Genomic DNA, 24,331 nt, shown 5'->3' on the forward strand with positions numbered 1-24,331 from the left:
CAAGTAATGTCTCCAAATCTTTAAAGCAAAAACAACGGCTGCAAGTTCTAGATCATGAGTGGGGTAATTCTGCTCATATTCTTTCAATTGCCTAGAAGCATAAGCTATCACCTTCCCATGTTGCATTAGAACACAACCTAAACCAATCTTAGACGCATCGGTATAGACTGTCAAACCACTGGAATTATCGGGTATTGTCAAAACAAGGGCACTTGTTAACTATCCTTCAATTCTTGAAAATTTTTCTCACATGTGTTAGACCAAACAAACTTCTCCTCTTTCCTAGTTAGCTTAGTCATAGGAGCAGCCAACTTCGAAAAGTTCTCAATAAATCTCCGATAGTAATCAGCCAAACCTAAGAAACTTCTTATTTCTGACACAATCTTCGGTCTTTCCCACTCGGCAACTGTTTTAACCTTGTCGGGATCAACACAAATACCTTCTACTGAAACTACATGACCAAGAAACACTACTCTTGAAAGTGAAAAGTCACACTTACTAAACTTGGCGTACAACTTCTTCTCTCTTAGTCTTTGCAAAGTGATACTAAGATGCTTTCTATGCTCTTCTTCATTCTTTGAGTAAATCAGAATGTCATCAATAAAAACAATCATGAACTTATCAAGCACATCATGAAATACTCGATTCATCAAGTCCATAAACACAGCAAGAGCATTAGTTAAACCAAAAGGCATAACTCTAAACTCAAAATGACCATATCTTGTTCTAAAAGTTGTCTTACAAATATCACTAGCTTTCACTTTCAACTGATGATATCCAGATCTCAAATCAATCTTCGAGAACACTATTGCACTTCTTAACTGATCGAAAAGATCATCAATCCGGGGCAGTGGATACCTATTCTTAATGGTCAACTTGTTCAACTCACGGTTGTGAAATCCAACCCTAACCCTAACCTGGAAACCCGGTTGTTTTTAGGTCCGAAGACCCGGAGTAAAGGAAGAAGCCAACTATGGGCCATCTCAGTAGAAGACATGGTGTTTGACTCTAAACCCATGGATGTTGATGTTGATGTTCCAATCTTGAAAGTCTGTGTAGATTTAGAAAGGAAGCTGCACTGTCTTGAAGATGAGATTAGTTGAAGGACTTGAATTATTATCTGACTTGGTTTGAAGGCATTTCTACACACTAGGTATGTCACTTGATGTGTGTGCAAAAGCCCTTGAGGTTTACTGTCCATTTGATCCTTCAATTCCCTATTTGAACCTTGCTGACCTTATTGGTCGACTGATTGGTCGACTGATTGGTCGACTAGGTCAGTAGACCAATCAATCGACCAATGGTGTGTTAAATCCGAGAAACTCCAATTTTAGGGTTTTTCACTCTTTATTTATACCTACTTCGTGTTTCTTAGTGTTCTCTGCCTCCTAAACACTTTGAGAACGTGGGAAGACTCGTTTGAAACTCTTTTCGGTGATTTCGAAGATCCCTCTGCCAGATCTGAAGACTCTCATCTCCAATTTATCAGTCTAAGGTTAGTATCTCTTCTGAATTGTAAAATTTTATTTCTTCGATCTTATTCTTAATCAAGATTGGGAAGAAGATGCTGCATTTGTGCAACCATCTCTTCCATAATCTTATTCTCTTCTTTAGGGATTATGGTCTGCATAGAGATCTCAACCCTAATTCTTGTCAGATCCATTTGAAACCCTTGTTCTTCTTATGGATCTAATTTCGTAACCATTTAGATCTAATTTTCATAACATACTTGTACTTGATTATGATTACCTTTTTCTTGGATGAGATCTAAATCATCCCTTGCCTTAGCTGTGATTTCCATAGTGTATTTTATCGAATTCTAGGGTTTTTCTCCCAATTGGGGAAAACCATGATTTTAATTGAAGGTAATGTTTTTTATCGTTATTAGTGTCCGATCTTTACTCCCTTAGTGTTAGAATACTATCCTATAGTTTTCCTCCAAGTTTCGTGAAGTTCTGAACCCTGTAGATTGAGTTTCGGATCAGATTTCCCGTACTTGCTTCGTACTGACTCTGTTGGTCGACTGATTGGTCAACTAGGTCAGTAGACCAATCAATCAACCAATGATGTCAGTAGCTTCATTTTTCGCTCAGTTTGATTCGTTTGCTCTCTGATCTTTTAGGCATCTTTCCTAATGTTGTATCTATGATTGTTAGGGGATTATTTGCTAAGTTTGGAGTCTCTCTCTTTGATCTTTGGATTATCTTCGGCGATAATCAAGGTAAGGACAGTTATTTCATAATAACATAGATCACATACTCTTAGGTTTCTAACTTAAGAAACTCTGAGTTTAACTACTGTTCTTGTAATTTATATTTCTGATGTACTATTGTAAGTACAGTAGCACTTCACTTGTTTATTCTTTTTCATTATTTAAGTCTATATGAAATGCTTATTACTATATATTGTTTAATGATTAGATTATGCTGTTTCATTCTCTTTGTATGATAAGTTGTTTATTATGTATGTCATGACTGATCTGAGAATGTGCTTGATTAAGTATGGTTTGGGATTGAGAGGTGTCCTTTTGACACTTCTGTCCTTGGACATTATCGGAAATAGTATGGGATGTTTCTGGGGTTGCCCATTGACGCTTTCCCGAATCATTGGTTGTCATACCTAGGGCTGTCTAGCCGTGTTTGGCTAGGATGTCCCCGTTATATCAAACCCAAATCGGATGGATATTGAGACCGAACGACCCGTGGCAGTAATGGGGATTCACGGGCGCTCAAGACCGGTAACCAACCCGTGAGAGGATGAGAATCACATCGTGTGGGCCATTTATTGGAGGGTTGCATATGGATAGACTTGGGCTCATAGGTGCTCAAGACCGGTAACCAACCCATGAGAGGACATGAGAGCTTCCCGTTTACCATATGTGGATAACCAATAGGGTTGATGAGTCCGTAGTCTAGGACTATTAGGACTCTAGTGGAAAGGATACCGGAAAGGATCGCCAGGGGCGAGGAATGGACGTATCTGGACCTAAGTTGATGTAACTGGGTAGATGACTTGCATTGGGCTAGGCTTAACCCTAACATGCGCCAATACTTATACCAAATGGTGATGTGAGAGAGCGGTGACTTTAACCCCAGCCAAGGTTGTCCGGAAGGTGTTCCTACCCACTACCAAACGGCGTTGTGTGATGTGACCTACCCAAAGAAGTATGGTGCTATGACTTAAAGCATGTCTGCCAATAGAGACCAGCATACATAGAGTTTAGATGCATACATACATTATCTGTTTCATATTGCATTGCATCTTGTCATGATCTGCTGTATGTTATTTATGATGTTATGAGTTAACTTGCCTTGCTGAGTTCATTTGAACTCACTCCTTTTTGTACAATCTTTTTGTTAGATTATTCTACAGGTACTGACTACTATGAAGGACAGTACGATGAAGCGCAAACTGAAGAAGCGTACTACACGCAAGGTGCTGGCAACTATGGAGATCACACTGATGATCCCTCGAGCGATCAAGTTGCCTTTGTTGTGATTTCCATAGTGTATTTTACCGAATTCTAGGGTTTTTCTCCCAATTGGGGAAAACCATGATTTTAATTGAAGGTAATGTTTTTTATCGTTATTAGTGCCCGATCTTTACTCCCTTAGTGTTAGAATACTATCCTATAGTTTTCCTCCAAGTTTCGTGAAGTTTCGAAACCTGTAGATTGAATTTCGGATTAGATTTCCCGTACTTGCTTCGTACTGACTTTGTTGGTCGACTGATTGGTCAACTGGGTCAGTAGACCAATCAATCAACCAATGATGTCAGTAGCTTCATTTTTCGCTCAGTTTGATTCATTTTCTCTTTGATCTTTTAGGTGTCTTTCCTAATGTTGTATCTATGATTGTTAGGGGATTATTTGCTAAGTTTGGAGTCTCTCTCTTTGATCTTTGGATTATCTTCGGCGATAATCAAGGTAAGGACAGTTATTTCATAATAACATAGATCGCATACTCTTGGGTTTCTAACTTAAGAAACTCTAAGTTTAACTATTGTTCTTGTAATTTATATTTATGATGTACTACTGTAAGTACAGTAGCACTTCACTTGTTTATTTTATTTTATTTTTTTTTTTTGGTAATCACTTGTTTATTCTTTTTCATTATTTAAGATTATATGAAATGCTTATTACTGCATATGGTTTAATGATTAGATTATGCTGTTTCATTCTCTTTGTATGATAAGTTGTTGATTATGTATGTCATGACTGATCTGAGATGCTTGATTAAGTATGGTTTGGGATTGAGAGATGAATGCGAATGCTAGGCCCGTGAATGCTATTCCTAGGCCTTTGGATCAAAAGCCTCTAGTTGCACCTGTTTCGTTTGTTCAATTCGCAATAAATGTTGAAAGTAAATTGCAGAAAGTAAATAACAGAGTAATAAAAGGAAAGGGAAACCTAAACCAAAGAGAGGGCATCTCTGATCAAGGACCCAGGGGAAGGGAGAACAATAAATAAATGCTGAAAGTAAATCCTAAATTAAGAATATGGAGGGGTAGATAGAAGCAGGAATGGAAGGAGGAGAGAAGATTATTGAAGAAGGTTACTTACTTGCGAATTGAACAAACGATTTGAATCTCAACAAACCCTAACAACCAGATCTAGATCTAGAATGATCTAGATCTGCAATTGCTAGACCCAGAGAAAAACGAATCTTAAAACTTGAAACTTGAACTTGAAATTTGAACTTGAATTGCATTACATAGAAAAATTAAACCTAAACATTCAATCTAGAAATTGAAATCTCACAAATGCAAGCAAAGAAAACTAGAGAAAGCCTAAATAAACTGAAGAGAGAAGAAAGAGTGCTTCTACTAAGCTCTAAAACACCTTCACCCTTGATGGAGTATGCTCTCCTTTTATAGAGTTTACATGGGATATGAATCTTGACAGAATTTGAATCAAACTCAAGGTTTCTATCTGACTCAACAAATAGGGTTTTGACATACTAATCAGACTGACTTAGAGAGATCAAATGCACAACCCACCATTGGATTTGAGGATCAAGAAGTCGTGACACTCTCCTCCAAAAATCAGCTCGATCGGACACCGGATTACCGTTCGATGAAGGGATTGATCGAAATTGAACAGAGACATTCAAAAATGGGATTTTTCCTTCTTCCTTATCTGAATATAATTCTTTTTTCCTCTTTTTCTTTCTTTAATCAAATCACAAATAGGAAATACGATATTGAGATATGCAAGGACTGTGTTCTCCATTTGGACTCTCTCAATAATATCTCTATAGATTTGATTGATAATTTATAATTTCAGCCATAGATCAAATTTTCCTTCTTTATCCCTTAAATATTCGGAGTTGGCCCATAATCACATCTCTAGCCCATCATGGTCCAAATCAGGCCCATTTTCGCATTTGAGAATTTGAATGGACCTCTTGAAGTGTAAAATTGCATGATTCATACCCAAAACTCCAAATATTTGCTTAAATATTGAAAAGTCCTAAAATCTGCAAAAACAACATAAAACCCAAGATAGCTCCACTCTAAGTGTGTAAAATGCATGATTTATGCCCTAAGATTTCACACATAAATGTGCTCATCACATAGCAACAATTGGACTGATTGGGCTTCTGTGACTCAGCTGGTCGCTTATGGCGGTTGGTTGGGCCAATTGACTACCCTAAGTGACCGCCCCTAATATAGACAAGCAACTCAAGTTCAAAATTCGACTTTTGATCACCCAATTTTAATCATATTTTGGGATGATCTAAGTCTGAATTTTGTCCTCACAAGGCTAACAACTCATACACAATACAAAACCCGCAACAATTAATGGTTTAGTAATCATATTGTTTCCTTTAATCAAATCAATCCTTTATTCGGATGCACAAGGATCCGTTTTTGGATATGATCCAATCAAGATCATTTATGGAATGATCATAACCATCACACTTAACCATCCTCAGAATTATGGAGGAAGGATTCATATCACTTAAAGAAAATAATATAGATAAAGAGAGTGTGAGATCATCTTACCTCCAATTGACTCGCTTAACAGATCAAGGATCAAAGCTTCTCAGCAAATCACTCGTTTTCACCTTCCAACATGTGCTCTCTACCTCCTAATCGTCGACAACAGCCTCCATGAATAAAAAAAATATAAAAATGAGACGTGGTTGGCTATATATAGAGGTCTGAAGTAAAAATAGGTATTAATTCTTGCAAGCAAGCCTGACCAGTTGCTTGGGGCGATTGGTTGATCAATCAACCACCTTAAGCAACTTCCCCTTAGTACTTTTCAGTACTTGGGTGCTTTGCTCAACCAATTGATCCCCAACACAAACCTAATCCTAACCAATATGTGGGGGTGTTCTTACCTTGATCCCGAACATCTTCAATCCTCAACTTGACTCCAACTGGTGATCCACTTTCTCAGTCCATTAGGGTTTGTATGGGTTCTCCTTCGGATTCCCAGTATGACAAGTTCTTCATCAGTGAAATCCAGATCCATGGGCTCAGGATATGGATTATGGGCTTCAATCCAGATACTCCACAGTTTATTTCGGCTAAATCTTTTGCTACTTGGACCTGCAATATAGATCCCTGGTTAGAAATACGGAGGTTGATATAGTAAGTGACGGTTCGAGAAAAAGAGCGTTATGATGGCGCCTGTCACACCCCACCCGCCGGTCTCAGTTACCCCCCCGACAACCCATTGGAGTGATCCGTCACAGGATCCACGGTCTTACCCATCAATAATAATAAATGCAAGTAAAGATAATCATGAGCAAGAATAAGTTCAATAATTAAATAAAAGGGTTACAGGAGTCCAAATACTCCAATAAAATAATCAAGGAAAGAAATAAATGATCAAAAAGAATATAAGTTCAGCGGAAGCAATCAAAAAGAATTAAATGATCTTCTTTCCAGTTTCTTTCTCTAAAGCTAGAAAATGTTTCTCATGTTTTTCAAGAAAAAGGGTTCTCCAATCCTTCTCCATACGATGGGGAAACTGCCTGGCAACCTGTCTCCTCCGCCCATCAATGGGTGCTATAAGCGCACTCCATGCACTCGCAAGAGCTCCCGCACAGGCTATCTCCATTTCCCACAGCCGGTGTCACATCCTCTTCATATGAGAAGGCTCCTTCATGGGAAACAAATCCATCTTCCAGTGTATATCCTCCATCTATATAGGCTAATATAACATAGAAAAATAAGGAATGAGTTCTAACAAACTCAGTAAAAACAACAATAATTCTCATCCGTATGTCAAACCATCAGAAATGCAAATATGATATGTATGAAATGCAAAAGTATGAATACCACTAAGATCTAACTATGCAAGTCTCTAACAGTTGACATGCTTTAAGATAAACACCATCCCTCCTCTGGGTAGGTCTAGTCACTCTAATCCGGCAAGGATTGGCTACCTCTGTAGGAATCCTGGGTAAAATGGTAAGTCCACACTTGGCTCTCAAACCATGGCTGGGGTTAAGTCAACACTCTCTCACCACGACCATTGGCATGAGTATCGGCGCATGTCGGGGTTTTAATCTAATGCAGGTCATAATGGTAACATACTACATAAAGTCCAAATATATCCCCTATGGCACCAACCAACTTGGTTCAGTATCCTTCGCAACCTAGGAATGACAACCCTCACGGACTGGTTACCGCTATTGGACTCCATTCCATAACCCTATGGTCATCCACATATTGTTGGGGCGGAATGCTCTCATGACTCTTCAAGACCCCTGGTCTGTTCCTTGGACATCTATGAACCCAACCCTAACATATGCAACCCTACCATTGTATGATCAACAGTGGACCATTGAGTCTCCACACGGACTGGTTACAGCTATAGGATGAAACAGAGTCACATCACCATCGTCACGGGTCATCCGGCTTCAATTCCCCTACCGAAAGGGTAGTAGTATGTGGGGTACCTAACCATGCAACTCTAGACTCTACCTAGATATGTCATCCAATAGTTATGATAGTGCTGGAGACATCAGTGAGCATGTGTCCCATACCACAACCCTTTGATATCTCAAGCCAAGATATCCCAATGGAATACCCTTTCCATCAGAACCACAAACCATCATCATCATCATCATCATCATACCACAATCATAATTGATAAAGCATATGTAAAGACAACACAAATAGCAAGCATATAATAAGATCAACATGCTATTCATGGTTATAGTAGTATATAAAATGAAAGAACAGTATTGAAAGACACTGGAGTAGCATGTCAAGTCATTTCATAAAGATGAGGTTGTATGTCCATACTTGTAAATAAGTAGAAATCCTCTAGATTGTAAACCATAAACAATTATAAGACTTTTATGGGAAACACAAGACAATTATAAATAGGGTTACAATAATATGTAAGTCGAATGAATCAAATTGGACAAAATCCAAAAGTTACTTGCTCATTGGAAACCAGCCGGTTGCTTGGGCCGGTTGCTTAGGTTGAGCGACCGCCACTAGTGACCACCCCAAAACAGTGAGTGTCAAATCCGAAACTCAGGCTTTTGATCATCCGATTTCAATATGATTTTTGGATGATCATAGTCTGAATTTCAAACCTAACACTCCCACAACCAAGGGTAATACGAAACCTAACAATTGGCACCAAATTGGTTACCTAGAATCCTCCCCTTGATTGGATCAATCCTTTTCACGAAAGCAGGGTTTCATTTTCGGCCCTAATCTCATCAAAAGCATTAAAAATAAAGGTACTGTAATAGGAGGATCATGAACAACCAAAGAGGGAAACAAATCTACTTTAATCATAGCCAAGAGTAGAGTATGAGTGAACAGGGAATCACTTACCTCAACCAGATTAGCTAGAAAAGACAAAAGAGCTTCCAGGTCACTAACAACACTTCAAATCACCATCCAGCACGTCTCCACTGCCGCCTAACCACCAAAAACAACAATCCCAAATATAATATTCATAAAATAAATGAGGGTTGCTATTTATAGAAGTCTGGGGGCAAAATGGGGCAAAATCCCGCAACCAAGACCAGGCGGTCACTTGGGGCAGTCACTTGGTCTAATCAACCACCACTAGCAACCTCCCCCTATTATATTGCTATACAAGGGTGTTTTGCTCAGGGTGTTGAAATCCAAGTACAACCTAACCATAATCAACACATGGGGGAGATCTTACCTTCATTTCGGACATCTCTAGACATCACTTGCCTTCCAGAGGTCCAACTACCAAGCAAGGCAGGCTCTTCAACAAGAGAATCCAGATCCATGGGTTCAAGGTATGGATATGGACTTCTATCCGAACACTCCACAAATTTACCCGGCTAGACCTTCAAGTTCTTGAACCTGCAATACGGATCCCGGGTTAGAAATACGGGGTTGTTACAACGCCTGTTCCCAATGAACACTAGGCGAGAAAAGCCTGTTTTGCACTGAACGATTGCAGCTCGACAGGATGTAACAATTCTGACAATAAATATGATGTTTGGAGGTCGTTCAAGAAACCCAGGATACTCCATTCCCAATTGTTTGGTTTGGGGGGCTCGTGATGAGTAAAAATAATAACCAACCAGTTCAAACGCCCCAGTCGGGACCACTTCTAGAGGTTAACCCATTGGTGCCTTGAGCATGAAGGAACTTGACGATTATAGAAAGGATTGTGATCCCACCAAGTTCGGGATATACAATTGTGCCACATATGGAAAACTAACTTAGATTCTGGAGATTAAACCCTACGATCAAGCACCTACAGAGAGGATTGGCGAATTGATCCAACGGTTATAAATGAAAGGTAAACCCTATATAAACCAAATCATAACTCAAAGGAAAGGTAACTGAATCGTTTCCTTCCATTGACTCTTGCAATTAAGCTCTGCAGCTTGCCAAAGCTCTTTGGTGGTGCTCTTATTGATTTAACCATCGGATGTGGATTCCCAACCGCTGAGTAGGCCCACATCTGACATTTGTTTTGCAAGCCTTTGACGATTGGACAATTTTTAGACACATCAAACCCAAATCCATATTAACCAAATAGTTTTTCAAATTGATTAAGGTTCTAGGACCCAGTATAACAAAACAATTTTCAAGTAAATTTAGATCTCAAACTCAGACTTACCAAATAGTTTTTCCATTATGAACCTGATTCCAGAGAACCAGATTTTGTTGAACCCAGATTGCAAATCAAATCTAGATTCTACAGAATCCATCAACTAAACGCGTACCTAGGTTCGTTTTTGATTCATACTGTTCTTTCCAAAACCGAAATAAAGTTGAACCGCCTATGAGAACCGAACCAATCCAATTTACAACTTAGGCCGGATCTCACGGTCGCTTTATTGAGCAGTTTTTATGGAATTAAAAAAAAAAAAAACACCCTGATTCCATTTCTACCCTCTGCTTTTCAATCTTCGCCTCTGTAATTTTCACTGTCTGCCAGAGTGCCATTGCCAATCGGGAGTTATTGCGGATCGTCGTTTCTATCTCTGGTGTGCCTCGATCTATTTTGATTTGCTCTGCATTTGCCCGTCTGCGTTGTTTTAAATGTCCGAAACCTTTGAAATCTGAATGTGGAAGTTCAATCGATTGGTCCTGGATTTCGAATTAGGTTGCTGGTAAGATGCTGGATTCTTGAATTTGTTAGTTTATTAATGTTGGGAGCATTCGTTTTTGCTCGAAGAAAATAAATTCGTTGGAAGCTGGGTGGATCGATTGGTTTTTTTAATTCAATTGATAAAATTTCTATCAATTTTTCCCATTAAATCTGGTTGCGGGGTTTAAGCCTCCGCTGATTTTTTAAATACAACTAATGAGTTTCTTCGAAGTTTTTGGAAATTTTCAAGAAATAAAAGCACCTGAATTACTTTTTGCGAAACCCAGATACTAGATGTTGTGATCGAATATGTAGGTTGCCCTGTAAATCGATGGTAAGTATTTGAATTGTTTGATTGACTATGATCCGATGGAATGTGGTGATGCTTTGACAATGAAAACTGAGAATTAATCTTGCAAAATTCTTTCCTTCATATCCCGAGGAAGATGAAGAACCCATTTAGAGAGATTTCACCATCCGGTCCCTGCAGTGTGTTGTAGCATTGACTCAATTTTGTTGATCAAGCACGAGCCTAAAAAGTAGATTTTTATTTCTTGGTCAAGTATGAATTTATAATATATTTTTGATGTTTCACTGAGCCCCATCGAATCAGAAGCACTAGTATCTTATACAGAATTTATTTGGTTTTGTTCAGCAGGTTATGGAGTGCCTTCCCGTTGAAGTCATAGGAAACATACTTTCCCGGCTTGGAGCTGCAAGGGATGTGGTGATTGCCTCTGCAACTTGCCGGAAGTGGAGAGAAGCCTACCGGAATCACCTTCACACCCTGTCATTCAACTCGAATGATTGGCCTGTTTATCGTGATCTCACAACTAGCCGATTGGAGATCCTTATAACCCAAACAATATTCCAGACCAGGGGTTTGCAGTGTCTATCTATTTTTATGGATGATGTCGATCAGTTTTCAGCAGCTCCAGTGATTGCGTGGCTTATGTATACAAGAGGAACTTTGCGCCGATTATTATATAATGTCCGAACCACCCCGAATGTTAACATTTTTGAGAAGTGTGGTAGGCAGAAGCTGGAAGGGCTACATTTGTCTCATCATTCCATTACTGGGATTGAACCCAGCTACCAGAGATTCCCTTGTCTGAAATCCTTGTTTCTGAGTTACATCAGTATCTCAGCATTGGATCTGAGCCTTCTGCTTACTGCCTGCCCCAGGATTGAAGTCTTATCCCTTGTCAGTCCAGAAATTGTGATGTCAGATTCTCAGGCAACTATGGAACTTAACAGTCCAACATTGAAGAACATATATGTTGAGGCAATCAGTTTGGACAAGTTGGTCTTGGAGGCTGACGGTCTTGAGAGTTTGTGTCTAAAAGATTGCACCCTAGAGTTTTTTGACCTCATTGGAAAAGGTACCTTGAAGCATCTCAAGATGGATGATGTCAGTATGCTTCATCTTGAAATTGAGAATACTGAAAATCTTGAGGTTGTAGATGTCAGCAGCTTCACGATTATTTGGCCAAAGTTCTTCCAAATGATCTCAAGATCATCAAAATTGAGAAGGCTTCGCCTTTGGGGTCTGGTATTTGATGATGAGGATGAGATTGTGGACATGGAGACAATTGCTGTTTGCTTTCCTCAGCTAAAACACTTATCATTGAGTTATGATTTAAGAGATGGAGTGGTTCACTATGCTTTACAAGGGACTACAAAGCTGGAGAATGTTGTTGTATTGGAACTTGGGTGGACATTAATTAGTGAACTCTTTTCCCAATGGGTTGCTGGAGTGCTTGAGAGGTGCCCTAACCTTAAAAAGTTGGTCATCCATGGGGTTGTTTCAGAAGCCAAGACACATGAAGAATGCTGTATCTTGGCCAATTTTACCTCATCCATTGTTCGGCTCATGAGGCAGTATAAGCATGTTGAAGTGCAGTTTGAGTATGAATAGAAAAATGTGGTAAAATACCCTTGGTGGTATCAAAATTTTGGCTCACTATTAATTGCATAATCAGGTAAACTTTGCTGTACGTGCAGTATGCATGCTTTTCTCTTATGTATAGCTAAATTCTGGTGTATTTTTTTCTGCTGATGGATAACATTTTTAGTGGAACATTGTCCATTAGTGCTATTATTTTTGGACGAGTTATAAGTTTTGTATTTGTTAGTCAAATGATCTTATTGTCTTGCTTCATTCACTATTTAACCGTTCACAAATTCTAAAACAGAAATAACTCAGCATAATTAAGAGAAAAAAAAACTACCATTCTTGTATTATGGTTTTACATTTCCCCACCTTCCTGAATCCATATGTCCTCATATGCTGTTTCTCTTTATCCTGAAACCTTGTGATTATTTTGTGTATCAAAGATTGTAACATGGTCCTAGTCCCTTTATTAGCCTTGATGTATTCGAAATGTGATATGGCATTTCATTGGCCATTACTTTCAAGTCTGTGCCATTTCTTTTGACTAGAACCTTAAGAAACCAAATGCATATTTCTTTTTGATTGAATGTGTATCAATAATTAATCATAGTGATCAAATGTGGTATATGTATGCATCCATCTGTTTTAGCAGAGAAGAGAAATGGCTCTACATTCTTTGAAGATGGGGTGTGATCCTTTTATTTATTGATGAGTAAAAAAGTTAGAGAAAAGGAAGGTCATGCTTGGCATGTTGGTCAAGTGCTCACTTGCTGAAGACTTGGTCATGTGCTCAAGTCCTTGATACAGTCTCTTCAAAATAAGTGTAAGGCTGTATACATTTGACCCTTTCCATATGCTGCTAAGCATGGGAGCCTCATGCACTGTGTACAGCCTTTTCTTTTCAGGAAAGAAAAAGTAAAAGAAAGATTCATTTTCAGGTCTTAAGCCATGTTGTATTCAGCTTGGTGTTTCCGCTTGCATAAGTGAGGTGAAAGGCAAAAATCATTGCAAGTCGGTGTTTCAGCTTGCTTCTTAATGGCACTTTTTAAGAAACGCTGACACATTGTCTGAAGATTTTACCATCAGACTTAGGTTATTTTAGGTATGCACCCATAGTGTTTTCGTGTGCAGTACAAGGGCTTCTTTTTTTTTTTTTTTTTTAACCTTTGACCTCCACTGACTCTCTCTTATAAGCTTTTTCTTTGGAGGAAAGGAGGGGGAGGGGGGGTAAGGATGTATTTCTCTTTGTTGAAGTTAGGTGAATCAATATATGGGAGAGAGTACCTCCCATATGTTCTACAATCATCTGCTTTTCTTCTTCGTCTCTCTCTTTCTTCCAAATACTGTGGTTTCTTGCAAGTTTGATTTACAACTTGGTACCAGAGCTCCTGATCTAGTTTGAGAGCTGCATTAGAAACTTCTTTCCTGAGTTTCCTCTATTTGGAACCCTAGTGCACCAGGGGGTGTCCAAGGAAGAGGCCACCATCTAAACAATTGAAGAAAGCATGACATAGGTCTTGATTGAAGGCTACAAGAGGAATTCATGTGGAAGCCTGACCTCTCTTGAAGCTCAAACTTGAACCATCTCCGAAGTTTTTTTTTTTTTTGGATGGATAAATAAATTTGTTAAAGGACTAAGTGGAAGTGTTACTTCTTACTGTTACTTAAGGGTCAGGTCAGCGTTGGACTTATTTGGTCCAGATTCTTATGTGTTTAATTTAGGAAAGATATGGGACAGATATGATCTGGTATGGTCTGATTTGTTGCTAGATTGCTACAGATGTGATCTAGATTGCTTGTAATCTGTTTAGGAAATCTTTTCCTAAACTGAAGATACTTGAATGTCTATATATTCTCTGCATGAGAGGGGGGGGGGGGACTGCCACTTCTGCAGCTCTTTCTCCTCCTCACTCTTCATTCTTCCCTCTCTCTCGTGTCATCATCTCTTTTCTGTTTCCAGTTTTACTCATTCTTCTCCTTGCTTCTTCTTCATTATTCCCTCTCTCTTGTCTCACCATCTCTTTTCTGTTTTTTAGACTACTGTATAACAAAACTCATTGACCAAAGGAGATAAATTGGGGAAGGCCGGGGGGCAGGCATACAAGAGCATACTGAAAACGATGCCCCACTAGAAAAGGCAAGGTCCTGCAAAAGTGGCCTCAAATTAACACCACTATCTCCAAGTTACTTCCATGAACTTTTAAGTATAACCACCAGCCTCTTTACGGAGTTCTGTTCTCCATTCCAGCGGATATTGGAGCTGGATGATGGCTCTTTGAAATTGCCTAGAGCCCCCCCCCTTCATGTTCTACATGATCTCGATCATGGAAGAAGGGAGCTGTTCGAGCATAACTCATTTCATTTGTGGACTATCAGGTATAGTCAATATCGTTTTCCTTTCTCCTTGCATTTAAAATGCAATGTGAGGTTTCCACTTGCACAATGGTTGTGAACTGTTTGGATGTGTCAGTTATAAATAAAAAAGTGAAGAGAAGAGGGAAGGGAACTTGATCTGCTGTGGAGCCACTGTTAATTTGTGAAGTTTCCAAAAGCCCTACTGCTTTTTTTATAGCTGAAATCTACAAGAAAACAGAATAGGAATAGGATTTAGAAATACTAACCAGCTCAATAAAGGGCTCCCACCCCTGTTGAGAATTAGCAGTTGAGCTCATTTATTGCCATTTTATCCTTCTAGCACTGCCCCTCAAGGTGGGGCATATAATTATTCATGCCCAGCTTGTTACAAATGTAGTCAACCCTCGTATTATCCAAAGCCTTGGTTGTCAGATCTGCTAGTTGCTCCCTTGTACGAACATGGTTAGGACAACTCAGAATAAAATTTTCATTAAATATAACCAGATTATCCTAGAATTCTCATCAACAAAAGGCATAGAATAATTTTTTTTAAGTAACAGGCCGTGGCCCCCAAACATCAAATGGACTAATGAAATAAGAAAAGCAGGCCAGTTATTGACTCTAGAAGGATAACTCAGATGATGGAGTTTCCTAAACTAAAAAGACTCACGTTCTAAACTAGACAAAGGCCAAAAAGTAGTATTCTAACTTTTTTAAGCTTTCTAAAGATGACAAAGGTGACAATGAATCTAATTGGGAGAGGCAACATTGGCACAAACAACAAAAGGTGAATTAGTGTTCTCAAGTAATATAGTCCCCTTAGCTCACTTCTCTACCAATTGTCTTGGTCACAGTTTGATCCTGAAACATACAAGTGATGTTACCAGGGAGGACCCTGCCCTATTTCCTATGGCCCTATAGGAAGGCCTAACCAGCATAGGGGCATTTTGGTCATTTGCCACACCCTGTTGGAGCCCTATTCTACAAGACAAAGGATCCTAAATCTAGGAGGGAGGGATTTTGCACAGCACACAATTAATTTTCATACTCAGAGAACTATACTAAATTAAAATTCCAGCAAAGAAAATTATAACTAGCATGGAAGAATCAAACATAAGGGCTGTGGAAGTGCAAAGCAGATTTAAGATTTAGTCATCTAATCCACAAGACTAGGCTAGAGGGGTTGGGGCATTACATTCAAGGAAATAAAGAAATTCAGACAAGACATAATATAACCAACTTTTATTCAATAGAGGAGAGAGTTGCAGCCAATGTAAAAGATAAAGACAACTCACATTCCCAAAACAAAATCAACTAATATGTAACCAGCAGGTATTCTTATGTTGCACAAGAAGGCAACATAGTTGAATTGCAATATGAATGTAGCAGAAAATATAAATAGATATAACTTCTAGGAATAGGACTGCAGTAACAACTTAGCCAGCAGGAAATCGCAAGGGGCAGAAAAGATGAATGCCAAAAGGACAAGAGGAAAATAAGGCAGCAAGTGGGACTGCCGTAGGAACTAGAAGATAAAAGAAAGAAAAGAAACAAAGAGAAGAGAAAGGAGACTAATGACAGGAAAAACAGAGGCTGCCCTAGGGTAGGGAAATAAGAGGAAATAAGGGAAAGAGGGAAGAAAAAAAAGAAAGAAAATTTTTCTGCAGGAAAACAGAAAAACCGTGGGGTTTGTGGGAGAAGAAAAAGATTTCCAGGAAAGAAAATAGATCTTTTTTTAGGGGAAAAAAAAAGAAATTAGGTCTTTGTAGAGGAGAGCAAGGGGAATTTTTCTAGTGGGAAATAAGGGTGAAAGGAGGGAAAAGAGATTACCTGGAGCAAGAGGGAAGAGCTGGTTTCGCCAGGAGAGAGAGAGGAGTTCTTCTTTTCTAATTTTTTCATTCTTGCATTCCTCTTGGCCTGGTTACATATTTAAAAGAAAAATATAAATGAAACTACCACAAATACCCCAATAACTAAGAAAATAAAATAAAACCTAATAACTCTAAACTATGGAAAGAAGGTCTAAATCACCCTTACAGAACAAAATTTGAAAGAATATGAATACCTAAATTAGAAAAAAGTGGCATGTGGACCACGGTCTCAAGGGTCCAAATGACCCTTTCTAGTAGCTGAACCATAGGGAAAGGTTCCGCCTCCTCCCCCTGTGGTAGAAATGAGTGGTGGGTGGTCATGGTGTGATGTCCCCATCAATTCTCCCTGCATGCATAGACTTCACCTCAGATGAGAGCTTTGGTAGTACTCTAAGAAGTTGGGGTCCTGTCGTTGAAACTCCTCGTATGTAATCCAAGAATCATTGCTCGCCAGTTATCCACGCCATCTAATAAAAAACTTATGCCATCCTCCATGGGTGGTGGAAATGACTCTTATCTAGCACATCCTCAATCTCCTCAGGTGATGTGGTAAATAGGGGTAGTGGAGGTGAAGGGGTAATGCGGGCAAAAGGGGTCTGCTGAGCAATATCAAAAGGGGAATCTCCAACTACAGGTGGATATGGTGGAGGGGTGGTGTGTTGGTCATGGTAAGGAGTGAGGCTTTCAACATTGAAGATGTTACTTATCCCCATATCAGTTGGCAAGTCAATTACCTTGAATGGGCTTGCCCTAATAGAATAAAGCTTGCTCACTTTTCCTCTCACAAATCTAGCCCGGTGGATCCGAACCATTACCAAGTCATCTACTTTGAACTCCTGCAGCCTTCAGTGAACATCTACACGAGACTTATATTCCTTATTGCTGGAAGCAACCTGTTGTCGTATCTCTGAATGTAAATTATGTATGTGCTGTGTAAAAGACTCGGCTGACTCACTAACTTTAGAGCTGACTAGGGCATGTGTAAGATATATGGGGGGCTCTAGGTAGAAAACCTGAGAAAATCTCGAAAGGAGATAGACCAGTGGACCGGTTTCTTAAACATATTATAGGCAAACTCAGCATGGGGTAGAATACGATCCCACGTACCCAAACTCTCACTAACTAGACATCTAAGAAGATTACCTGAACTCCTATTAGCGACCTTAGTTTGACCGTTAGTCTGAGGATGGAAAGCTGTGGAAACTGGAGTTTGGTGCCTAACATGCACCATAAGGTGCGCCAGATGTGACTAGTGAACTTGACATCTCTGTTAGACACTATGGTGAGGGGAAGGTCATGGTACTTGAAGATATTATGAAAGAACAATTTTGCCACTGCAGAGGCATCGGATGTCTTCGAGCACTGGATGAAGTGAGCCATCTTTGAGAAGTGATCTACTACCATAAAGATAGTCATTGCCTCTCGAAGCTCCTTTGTAAGCCTAACACAAAGTCCATGCCAAGGTCCTGCCATAGGGATTGGGGAATGGGTAGAGGAGTATACACACCTGTGTTCTACTTGTGCTATTTTGCAATTTGACATGCACAACTGGCGAATGACACGATTTACATCTCTCTGCAAGCCAGACCAATCAAATTGGTCGTTTACTAACGGAATGGTTTTATCTCAACCAAAGTGTCTGGTGGCTTTGCCGTTATGTATTTCCCAAATCAGATGGTCTCTTAATAAAGTCTGAGGAATGCATAGTCTATGACCTCTAAATAAGAATCTGTCTCTCAAGGTATAATTAGGATGTGGCTCTGGTGGGTCACTGCTGAAAGTAGTGAAGATCCCTCCAGACTCAGGGCAAACATGATATTGCCCCTTCATTTGGTCAAACCCAACAACTTGCACACTCAAATTGTGCAATAGGGACTTCGCACTACTATGGGCACCAATATAGTTGTCAAAGCGTCTGCTTAGGCGGCAAAGCGGTTTTTCAACCGCTTAATTGACGACCAATCTGTAAAGGAACTCCAAGGCCCAAAGTGACATAGAACCTATTTTTTGCTTTGGGGGCATTGCCCCCACACCCCCACCGGCAATAGAATGTGAAGCATAAGCCATACTCAACATCAAGAATCAATGAATCAGTAAATGCCTAGGCAAACGCTTTGACAACCATGGTTTGATGAGATGAACTTATATTTGTGTTCTTTTTTTGAATTATTTTTCATAATTATGATTCTTGAATGCTTTTTTTCTGGATGAATGTGATTATTGAATATTTATTTAGCTTATTATAGAAAGTAGTTGTATTGAAAAGTAGTTATATTGAAAATTTTTGACCCAACCGCTTTGGTCGCCTTAATGCCGCCTAATTGTCTAGACAAGACCCCCAATCGCTTTGGTCACCTTGCCGCTTTGACAACTATGGGCACTATATTGGCGCAACAAGGCATTCACTCAACTAAGAGCATCGGCAACTTTGTTCTCCATTCCTTGCTTGAGCTTAAGCACAAAGGTGTAACCTGTAGAAATTCAACTCACTTGGCATGCCTAGGGTTTAATTTCTTCTTGGAGTTCAAGTATCTGAGAGTCTGATGATTGGAAAATAGGACGAATTCTTGCGGTAGCAGATAATGACACTAGTTTCTTAAAGCCTGTACTACTGCGTAAAACTCTTTATTATATGTCGAGTACTGTTGCTTAGCTTCATTTAGCTTCTCACTAAAATAGGCAACAAGGTGGGACTCTTGACTAAGAACACCTCCTACACCTACCCCTGATGCATCATAAGCTACCTCAAAGACCTTAGAGAAATCTGGTAAGCGCAAGACTGGGGACTCAAACATCAGTCTCTTAATCTCCTGAAAGGCCGTAGTAGCACTCTTAGTCCATTTAAACTCACCTTTTCTAATGCAATCGGTGATGGGAGCCATTATAGTACTAAACCTGTGGATGAACCGCTTGTAGAAAGTAGCCAAACCGTGGAAACTCCTAACCTCATGAATATTGGTTGGTTCCTGCCATTCTTCTATTGCCTAAACTTTCTTGAGGTCAGCTGATATTCCATTGTTTGACACAAGAAAACCTAAAACACCACCTGGTCACTAAAGAAAGGTACACTTCTTAAGATTAGCATAAAGCTTCTCTTTTAGAAGCCTCTGGAATACCTGACGCAGCTGATCAAGGTGAGCTTCTTGGGTCTCACTATATATAAGGATGTCATCAAAGTAGACCACCATGAACTTACCTATAAAGGGCCTCAACACTTCTGTCATGATCCTCATGAAGGTACTACTACGGGTGTTAGAGAGCCCGAAAGGCATGACTAGCCACTTATAAAGGGCATCTTTTGTCTTAAAGGCCGTTTTCCACTCGTCCCCTAGCCTCATCCGTGTCTGGTGGTACCCACCTTTTAGGTAAACTTTAGAGAATATGCTAGCATTAGCTGTCATGTCAAGCATATTGTTGAGTCTAGGTATGGGAAACCTATACTTAACGGTGATTTTATGTATGGGCCTATGGCTCGACTATCCATGCACATGCGCCAAGTACCATCTTTCTTTGGCGTGAGCAAAGCGGCACTACACATGGACTGAGACTCTCCTAAATGAACCCTTTAGGAGAAGGTCATCAACTTGATGCTTCAATTCAACATGCTCTTTAGGGTTCATACGGTAGTGAGGCAAATTTGGCAGGGATGAGCCTGGAACTAGATCGATGGCATGCTGAATGTCACACATAGGTGGTGGTTCATCTGGAAGTCCCCTCTAGGAACAACTGCTTGAATTTTCTCAATAAAGGTTGATTAAGTGCGATGTCTCTGTATTACTCTGTTAGGCAACCGGGGCATAAATAACCTGTGTTTCTTTACACTCCCTTTCAAAGCTCTTTTGACTCAAGATGTTGAGTGTTTTCTCAGAGGTTTGTTTTGCAGTGCTTCCTTTGTTCTCAGGGACTCTAATCTCTTTAGGAGCACAAAGGGTTAACCTAATTTTCTTCCCATTAAACTCACACAGATGTTGGATCTTCCATAATTAGTGACATCTAAATCATAGATCCAAGTTCTCCCTAAAATGATGTGGGCGACATCCATGTCTAGGACATCACACCAAACTTTATCCTCATAGCCTGCAAAGTGTAAGGGGACTAAACATCTCAATCAACGGAAATGGAGGACTAATCGACCCAGGCAACCTTGTAAGGCTTGGGGTGAACTTCAGGTTTAAGCCTCATCCGGGACACAACATGTTATGCCACCACATTCATACAATTCCCACTATCAATGGCAACTCTACATTTCTTTCCCAAGTGGCAAGTATAGGTGATGAAAATATTAGTCCACCGCTAGTTTTCTTCATTGTCCTTAGGTTGCGATATCATGCAACACACTACACCCAGAGGAGAAATATCAATAGCCTCGAGCTCGTCGCTGGATGGGGTCTATGGGGTCATGTCTCACCAGTCCTAATCTGGAGGTGACGACCTCTCCATTAACCTCCTCATCAGAAATATCCTCCTGGGGATGATGATCCTCATACTTGCCACTCTGATCATCCTCAACTCCACAATCCTCATGATCCCCATGTAAAGGTTTTGGTTTGGCATTCTCTGGCAATGTGTCCAGTACCTTGGCACTTGAAACACCTCACTGGGTTAGCTCCCAAGATACCCTTACACTTATTGTCAAATGGCTTGGGCAGGTTATTGGGTGGTTTGGGGGCACTTGTGGAAGGTTGAGGCCTCCTGTAGCTTGCATCCCCTATCGAGGTGTTCCAATTAGGAATCTAGACAAAATCTGTATGGAGTGGGATTCCGAACGGCTCGTTCCCACGGGGGTCATGACCTCTACCTCTCCCTTTACCTCGAAAATTCCTAAAGACAGAGTTTCCTACTACTTCACTACCTACTGAATGGTGATCCTCTAAGTTAGGGTCGGTGCCAGGGTGCTCAACGGGGGTAGTCTACCTAGTGATTTGTGGGAGGGGTTGTCTCCACAATGGTAAGCTTGTCAGTGAGGGTCTGGAGGGTCTGCTCAATGGACTAGAGGTTGTTACTACTAAGAACTAAAATGCTAACTTGATGCAAAGGTTCCTAGACACTCTGAGATGCAGAATAAAGAAAAATCAAAATATTCTAACCATGCTCTAACACCAGATTCATGTAGGACAGCCCTATATTAGGGTATTCTACAAGACAAAGGAATCTAAATCAAGAAGGGAGGGGTTTTGCACAGCACAGAATTAATTTTCATACTCAGAGAACTATACTAAATTAAAATTCCAGCAAAGGAAATTATAACTAGCATGCAATACTCAAACTTAAGGGTCGTGGAACTGTGGAAGTGCAAATCAGATTTAATATTTAACCATCCAATCCACAAGACTAGGCTAGAGGGGTTGGGGCATTACATTCAAGGAAATAAAGAAATTCATACAAGACATAATATATCCAATTTTTACTCAATATAGGAGTGAGTTACAACCAATGTAAAAGATAAAGACAACTCTCATTCCAAACCCAAATCAACAAATATGTAGCCAGCAGGTAATGTTGAACAAGAAGGCAGCACAGTAGAATTGCAATATGGATGTAGCAGAAAATATAAATAGATATAACTACTAGGAACAGGACTGCAGTGACAGTGTAGCCAGCAGGAAATAGCAAGTGGCAGAAAAGACGAATGCCAAAAGGACAAGAGGAAAATCAGGGTGCGAAATTTCAGCCCATATCGCCGGCTGAAATATCGGCGAGATTTCGTCCATATTTCGGCAGATTTTGCCCCCCCCCCATTTCGGGGGGTATTTTTGGTCAATCTGGGCTGAAACTTGGTGTCTACCCTAATTTGATGCCAATAAACACAGTGGAATGACTGGTTTTGCCTAAAAACTCACCCAAATTGGTGTTCTCAATCGGCATATACTCGACTATATACGGGTAAACTGTAATTCTATAACATTATTTTAAACAATTAAACCAACATAAATATGCACAATGACAATAGAGCGATAAACATCATTAAAAAATACTACTATACTAGTATACAAATGCAAGTATACAACTACGACCTATCAATACTTAATACCAAGTACTATGCCTTAGTGGATCCGTCAGCTTTGTGTTGTGTGATAGTGTGGTACAAGGCCCAAAGGCTACAACTTCAAGCTTATGCTCCATTATTTTTTTGAAGTCACTCCAAGACATCTCATGCTGATGATTGTTGACATACAAAGAAACCAGAGCTCTATAATTGGCATCATTTATGGCTGGAAAACTACTCCCATCAGGGGGTAACGTGAACAGAGCTCTTCAATTGGCATTGTATGATCGAAAGGATATTGGTATGCTGTCTCCTACATAGCAGTTGTCTCCGAGCCAAATGGAGGCATAAGCGGGACACTCTGATGATGATGACCCCAACCATCATAACCCCAATAAGTGGATGTGCTGCCATCCTTTGAACCCAAGCTCATGGAAGATCCATAATTATACCCATGGTAGTGTGAACTCCTAGAAGACAAGTATGTATCATTGTGTCCATAAGCGGAAGGGACACCATAACCATAAGCAAATGTGGAGCCTACAGGCTCCAAGCTCATGGACCCCATCACTCCCGACAACCCGTCCATTGGATCGAAATGGCCGTATGAGCCATAGGATCGAGTATCGTCACTATAACCATAGCCATACGACCCATACCCATGCATATGCTACTGCTCCCCCTATGACCCTCCCCCTCCCTTGGCCGAGTGTAGCTCGTAGGATGACCACGATAAATAAAGCTTACCTCCATGATCGTTATCTTGGGTGGCTTGCGTGTACTAAGTCTCTCCAGTGTACTTCTTGGGGGGATGCTGTGTCTTTGATAATGGAACATGTGATCGCTCATCTACTCCACCACCACCACCACCACCACCACCACCACCAAGACCATCGTCATCGTCATCATCATCATCATCATCACCCCTCCGAGTTTGACTGGAACTGGGAACAAGGGTGTCGTCTGGATCATCCTCGTGCGTGCCAGGCTCCACTATCCAATCCCCATCTGCAGTGGCGGCAACCGCCTGTACATGTACCTGCCCCTCTCGAGATGCCATGTACTCATCTACATCAACTCCCACAGCTTGAGTAATGATTGGGTCTAGCCTACCTCTAGGCTTGTCTAACACCAGCTCACCCCTGTCCAATAACCAATCAGTGAGGGGATGTTGTTCATTTGCAGTGACCTCGAAGATATCATCGAGCTAGACGTCCTAGTCCATCTCATGGTTACCATTTAACCTGGCATGCTCTAACTTCAGCCTCATGTTGTAGTGGCAATACACGAGGTCATTCAGGCATTGACTTTCCAACTTGTTCCTCCTCTTGGAGTGAATCATGCCAAATGTACTCCAGTTCCTCTAGCACCCAGAGGCAGAGCAAGTTTGGGAGAGGATCTTCACCACCACTCTTCGGAGGTTCTTTGCATCGCCCCCATACAGAACCCACCACTCAGCTGCATTATCACAAATAAATTAAGTTAATGCTTAACAAAAAATCCTACTTATATAATTATATACTTATATGTAAAATGTAATAATAATAGTAGTAACATGCATCTAACCTGGATCATAATTTTGTCGATAATGTAAAGCAACAACTGAACCAGAGGCCCCCAGTGCATCCCTAAACATTTTGATCTGCAATAATTTGTATTGATGG

General features: G+C 40.2%; 1 protein-coding gene across 6 annotated transcripts in view; it reads left to right on the forward strand.

Moving 5' to 3' along the window:
* Window positions 1-10,362: 10,362 nt before the first annotated feature.
* LOC149024208 (F-box/LRR-repeat protein At1g67190-like) overlaps window positions 10,363-24,331 on the forward strand; it is a 31,147-nt gene continuing 17,178 nt past the window's right edge. For 4 of the 6 annotated variants that reach the window (XR_016171609.1, XR_016171607.1, XR_016171610.1 and 1 more), the window contains exons 1-2: window positions 10,363-10,583; window positions 11,217-12,543. Coding sequence is in view for 1 of the 6 variants with exons in the window: in XM_089144519.1 (XP_089000645.1) it covers window positions 11,223-12,479 (1,257 nt within the window). In the remaining 5 variants the exon portion in view is untranslated. Of the gene's footprint in view, window positions 10,584-11,216; window positions 14,329-24,331 lie in introns of those variants that run through there. The other 2 variants (XR_016171608.1, XM_089144519.1) reach the window with 2 other exon arrangements.

The sequence above is a fragment of the Hakea prostrata genome, chromosome 2 (assembly GCF_041222555.1).
Source record: "Hakea prostrata isolate BN-2017 chromosome 2, UWA_Hpros_2, whole genome shotgun sequence".
Classification (NCBI taxonomy): Eukaryota; Viridiplantae; Streptophyta; class Magnoliopsida; order Proteales; family Proteaceae; genus Hakea; species Hakea prostrata.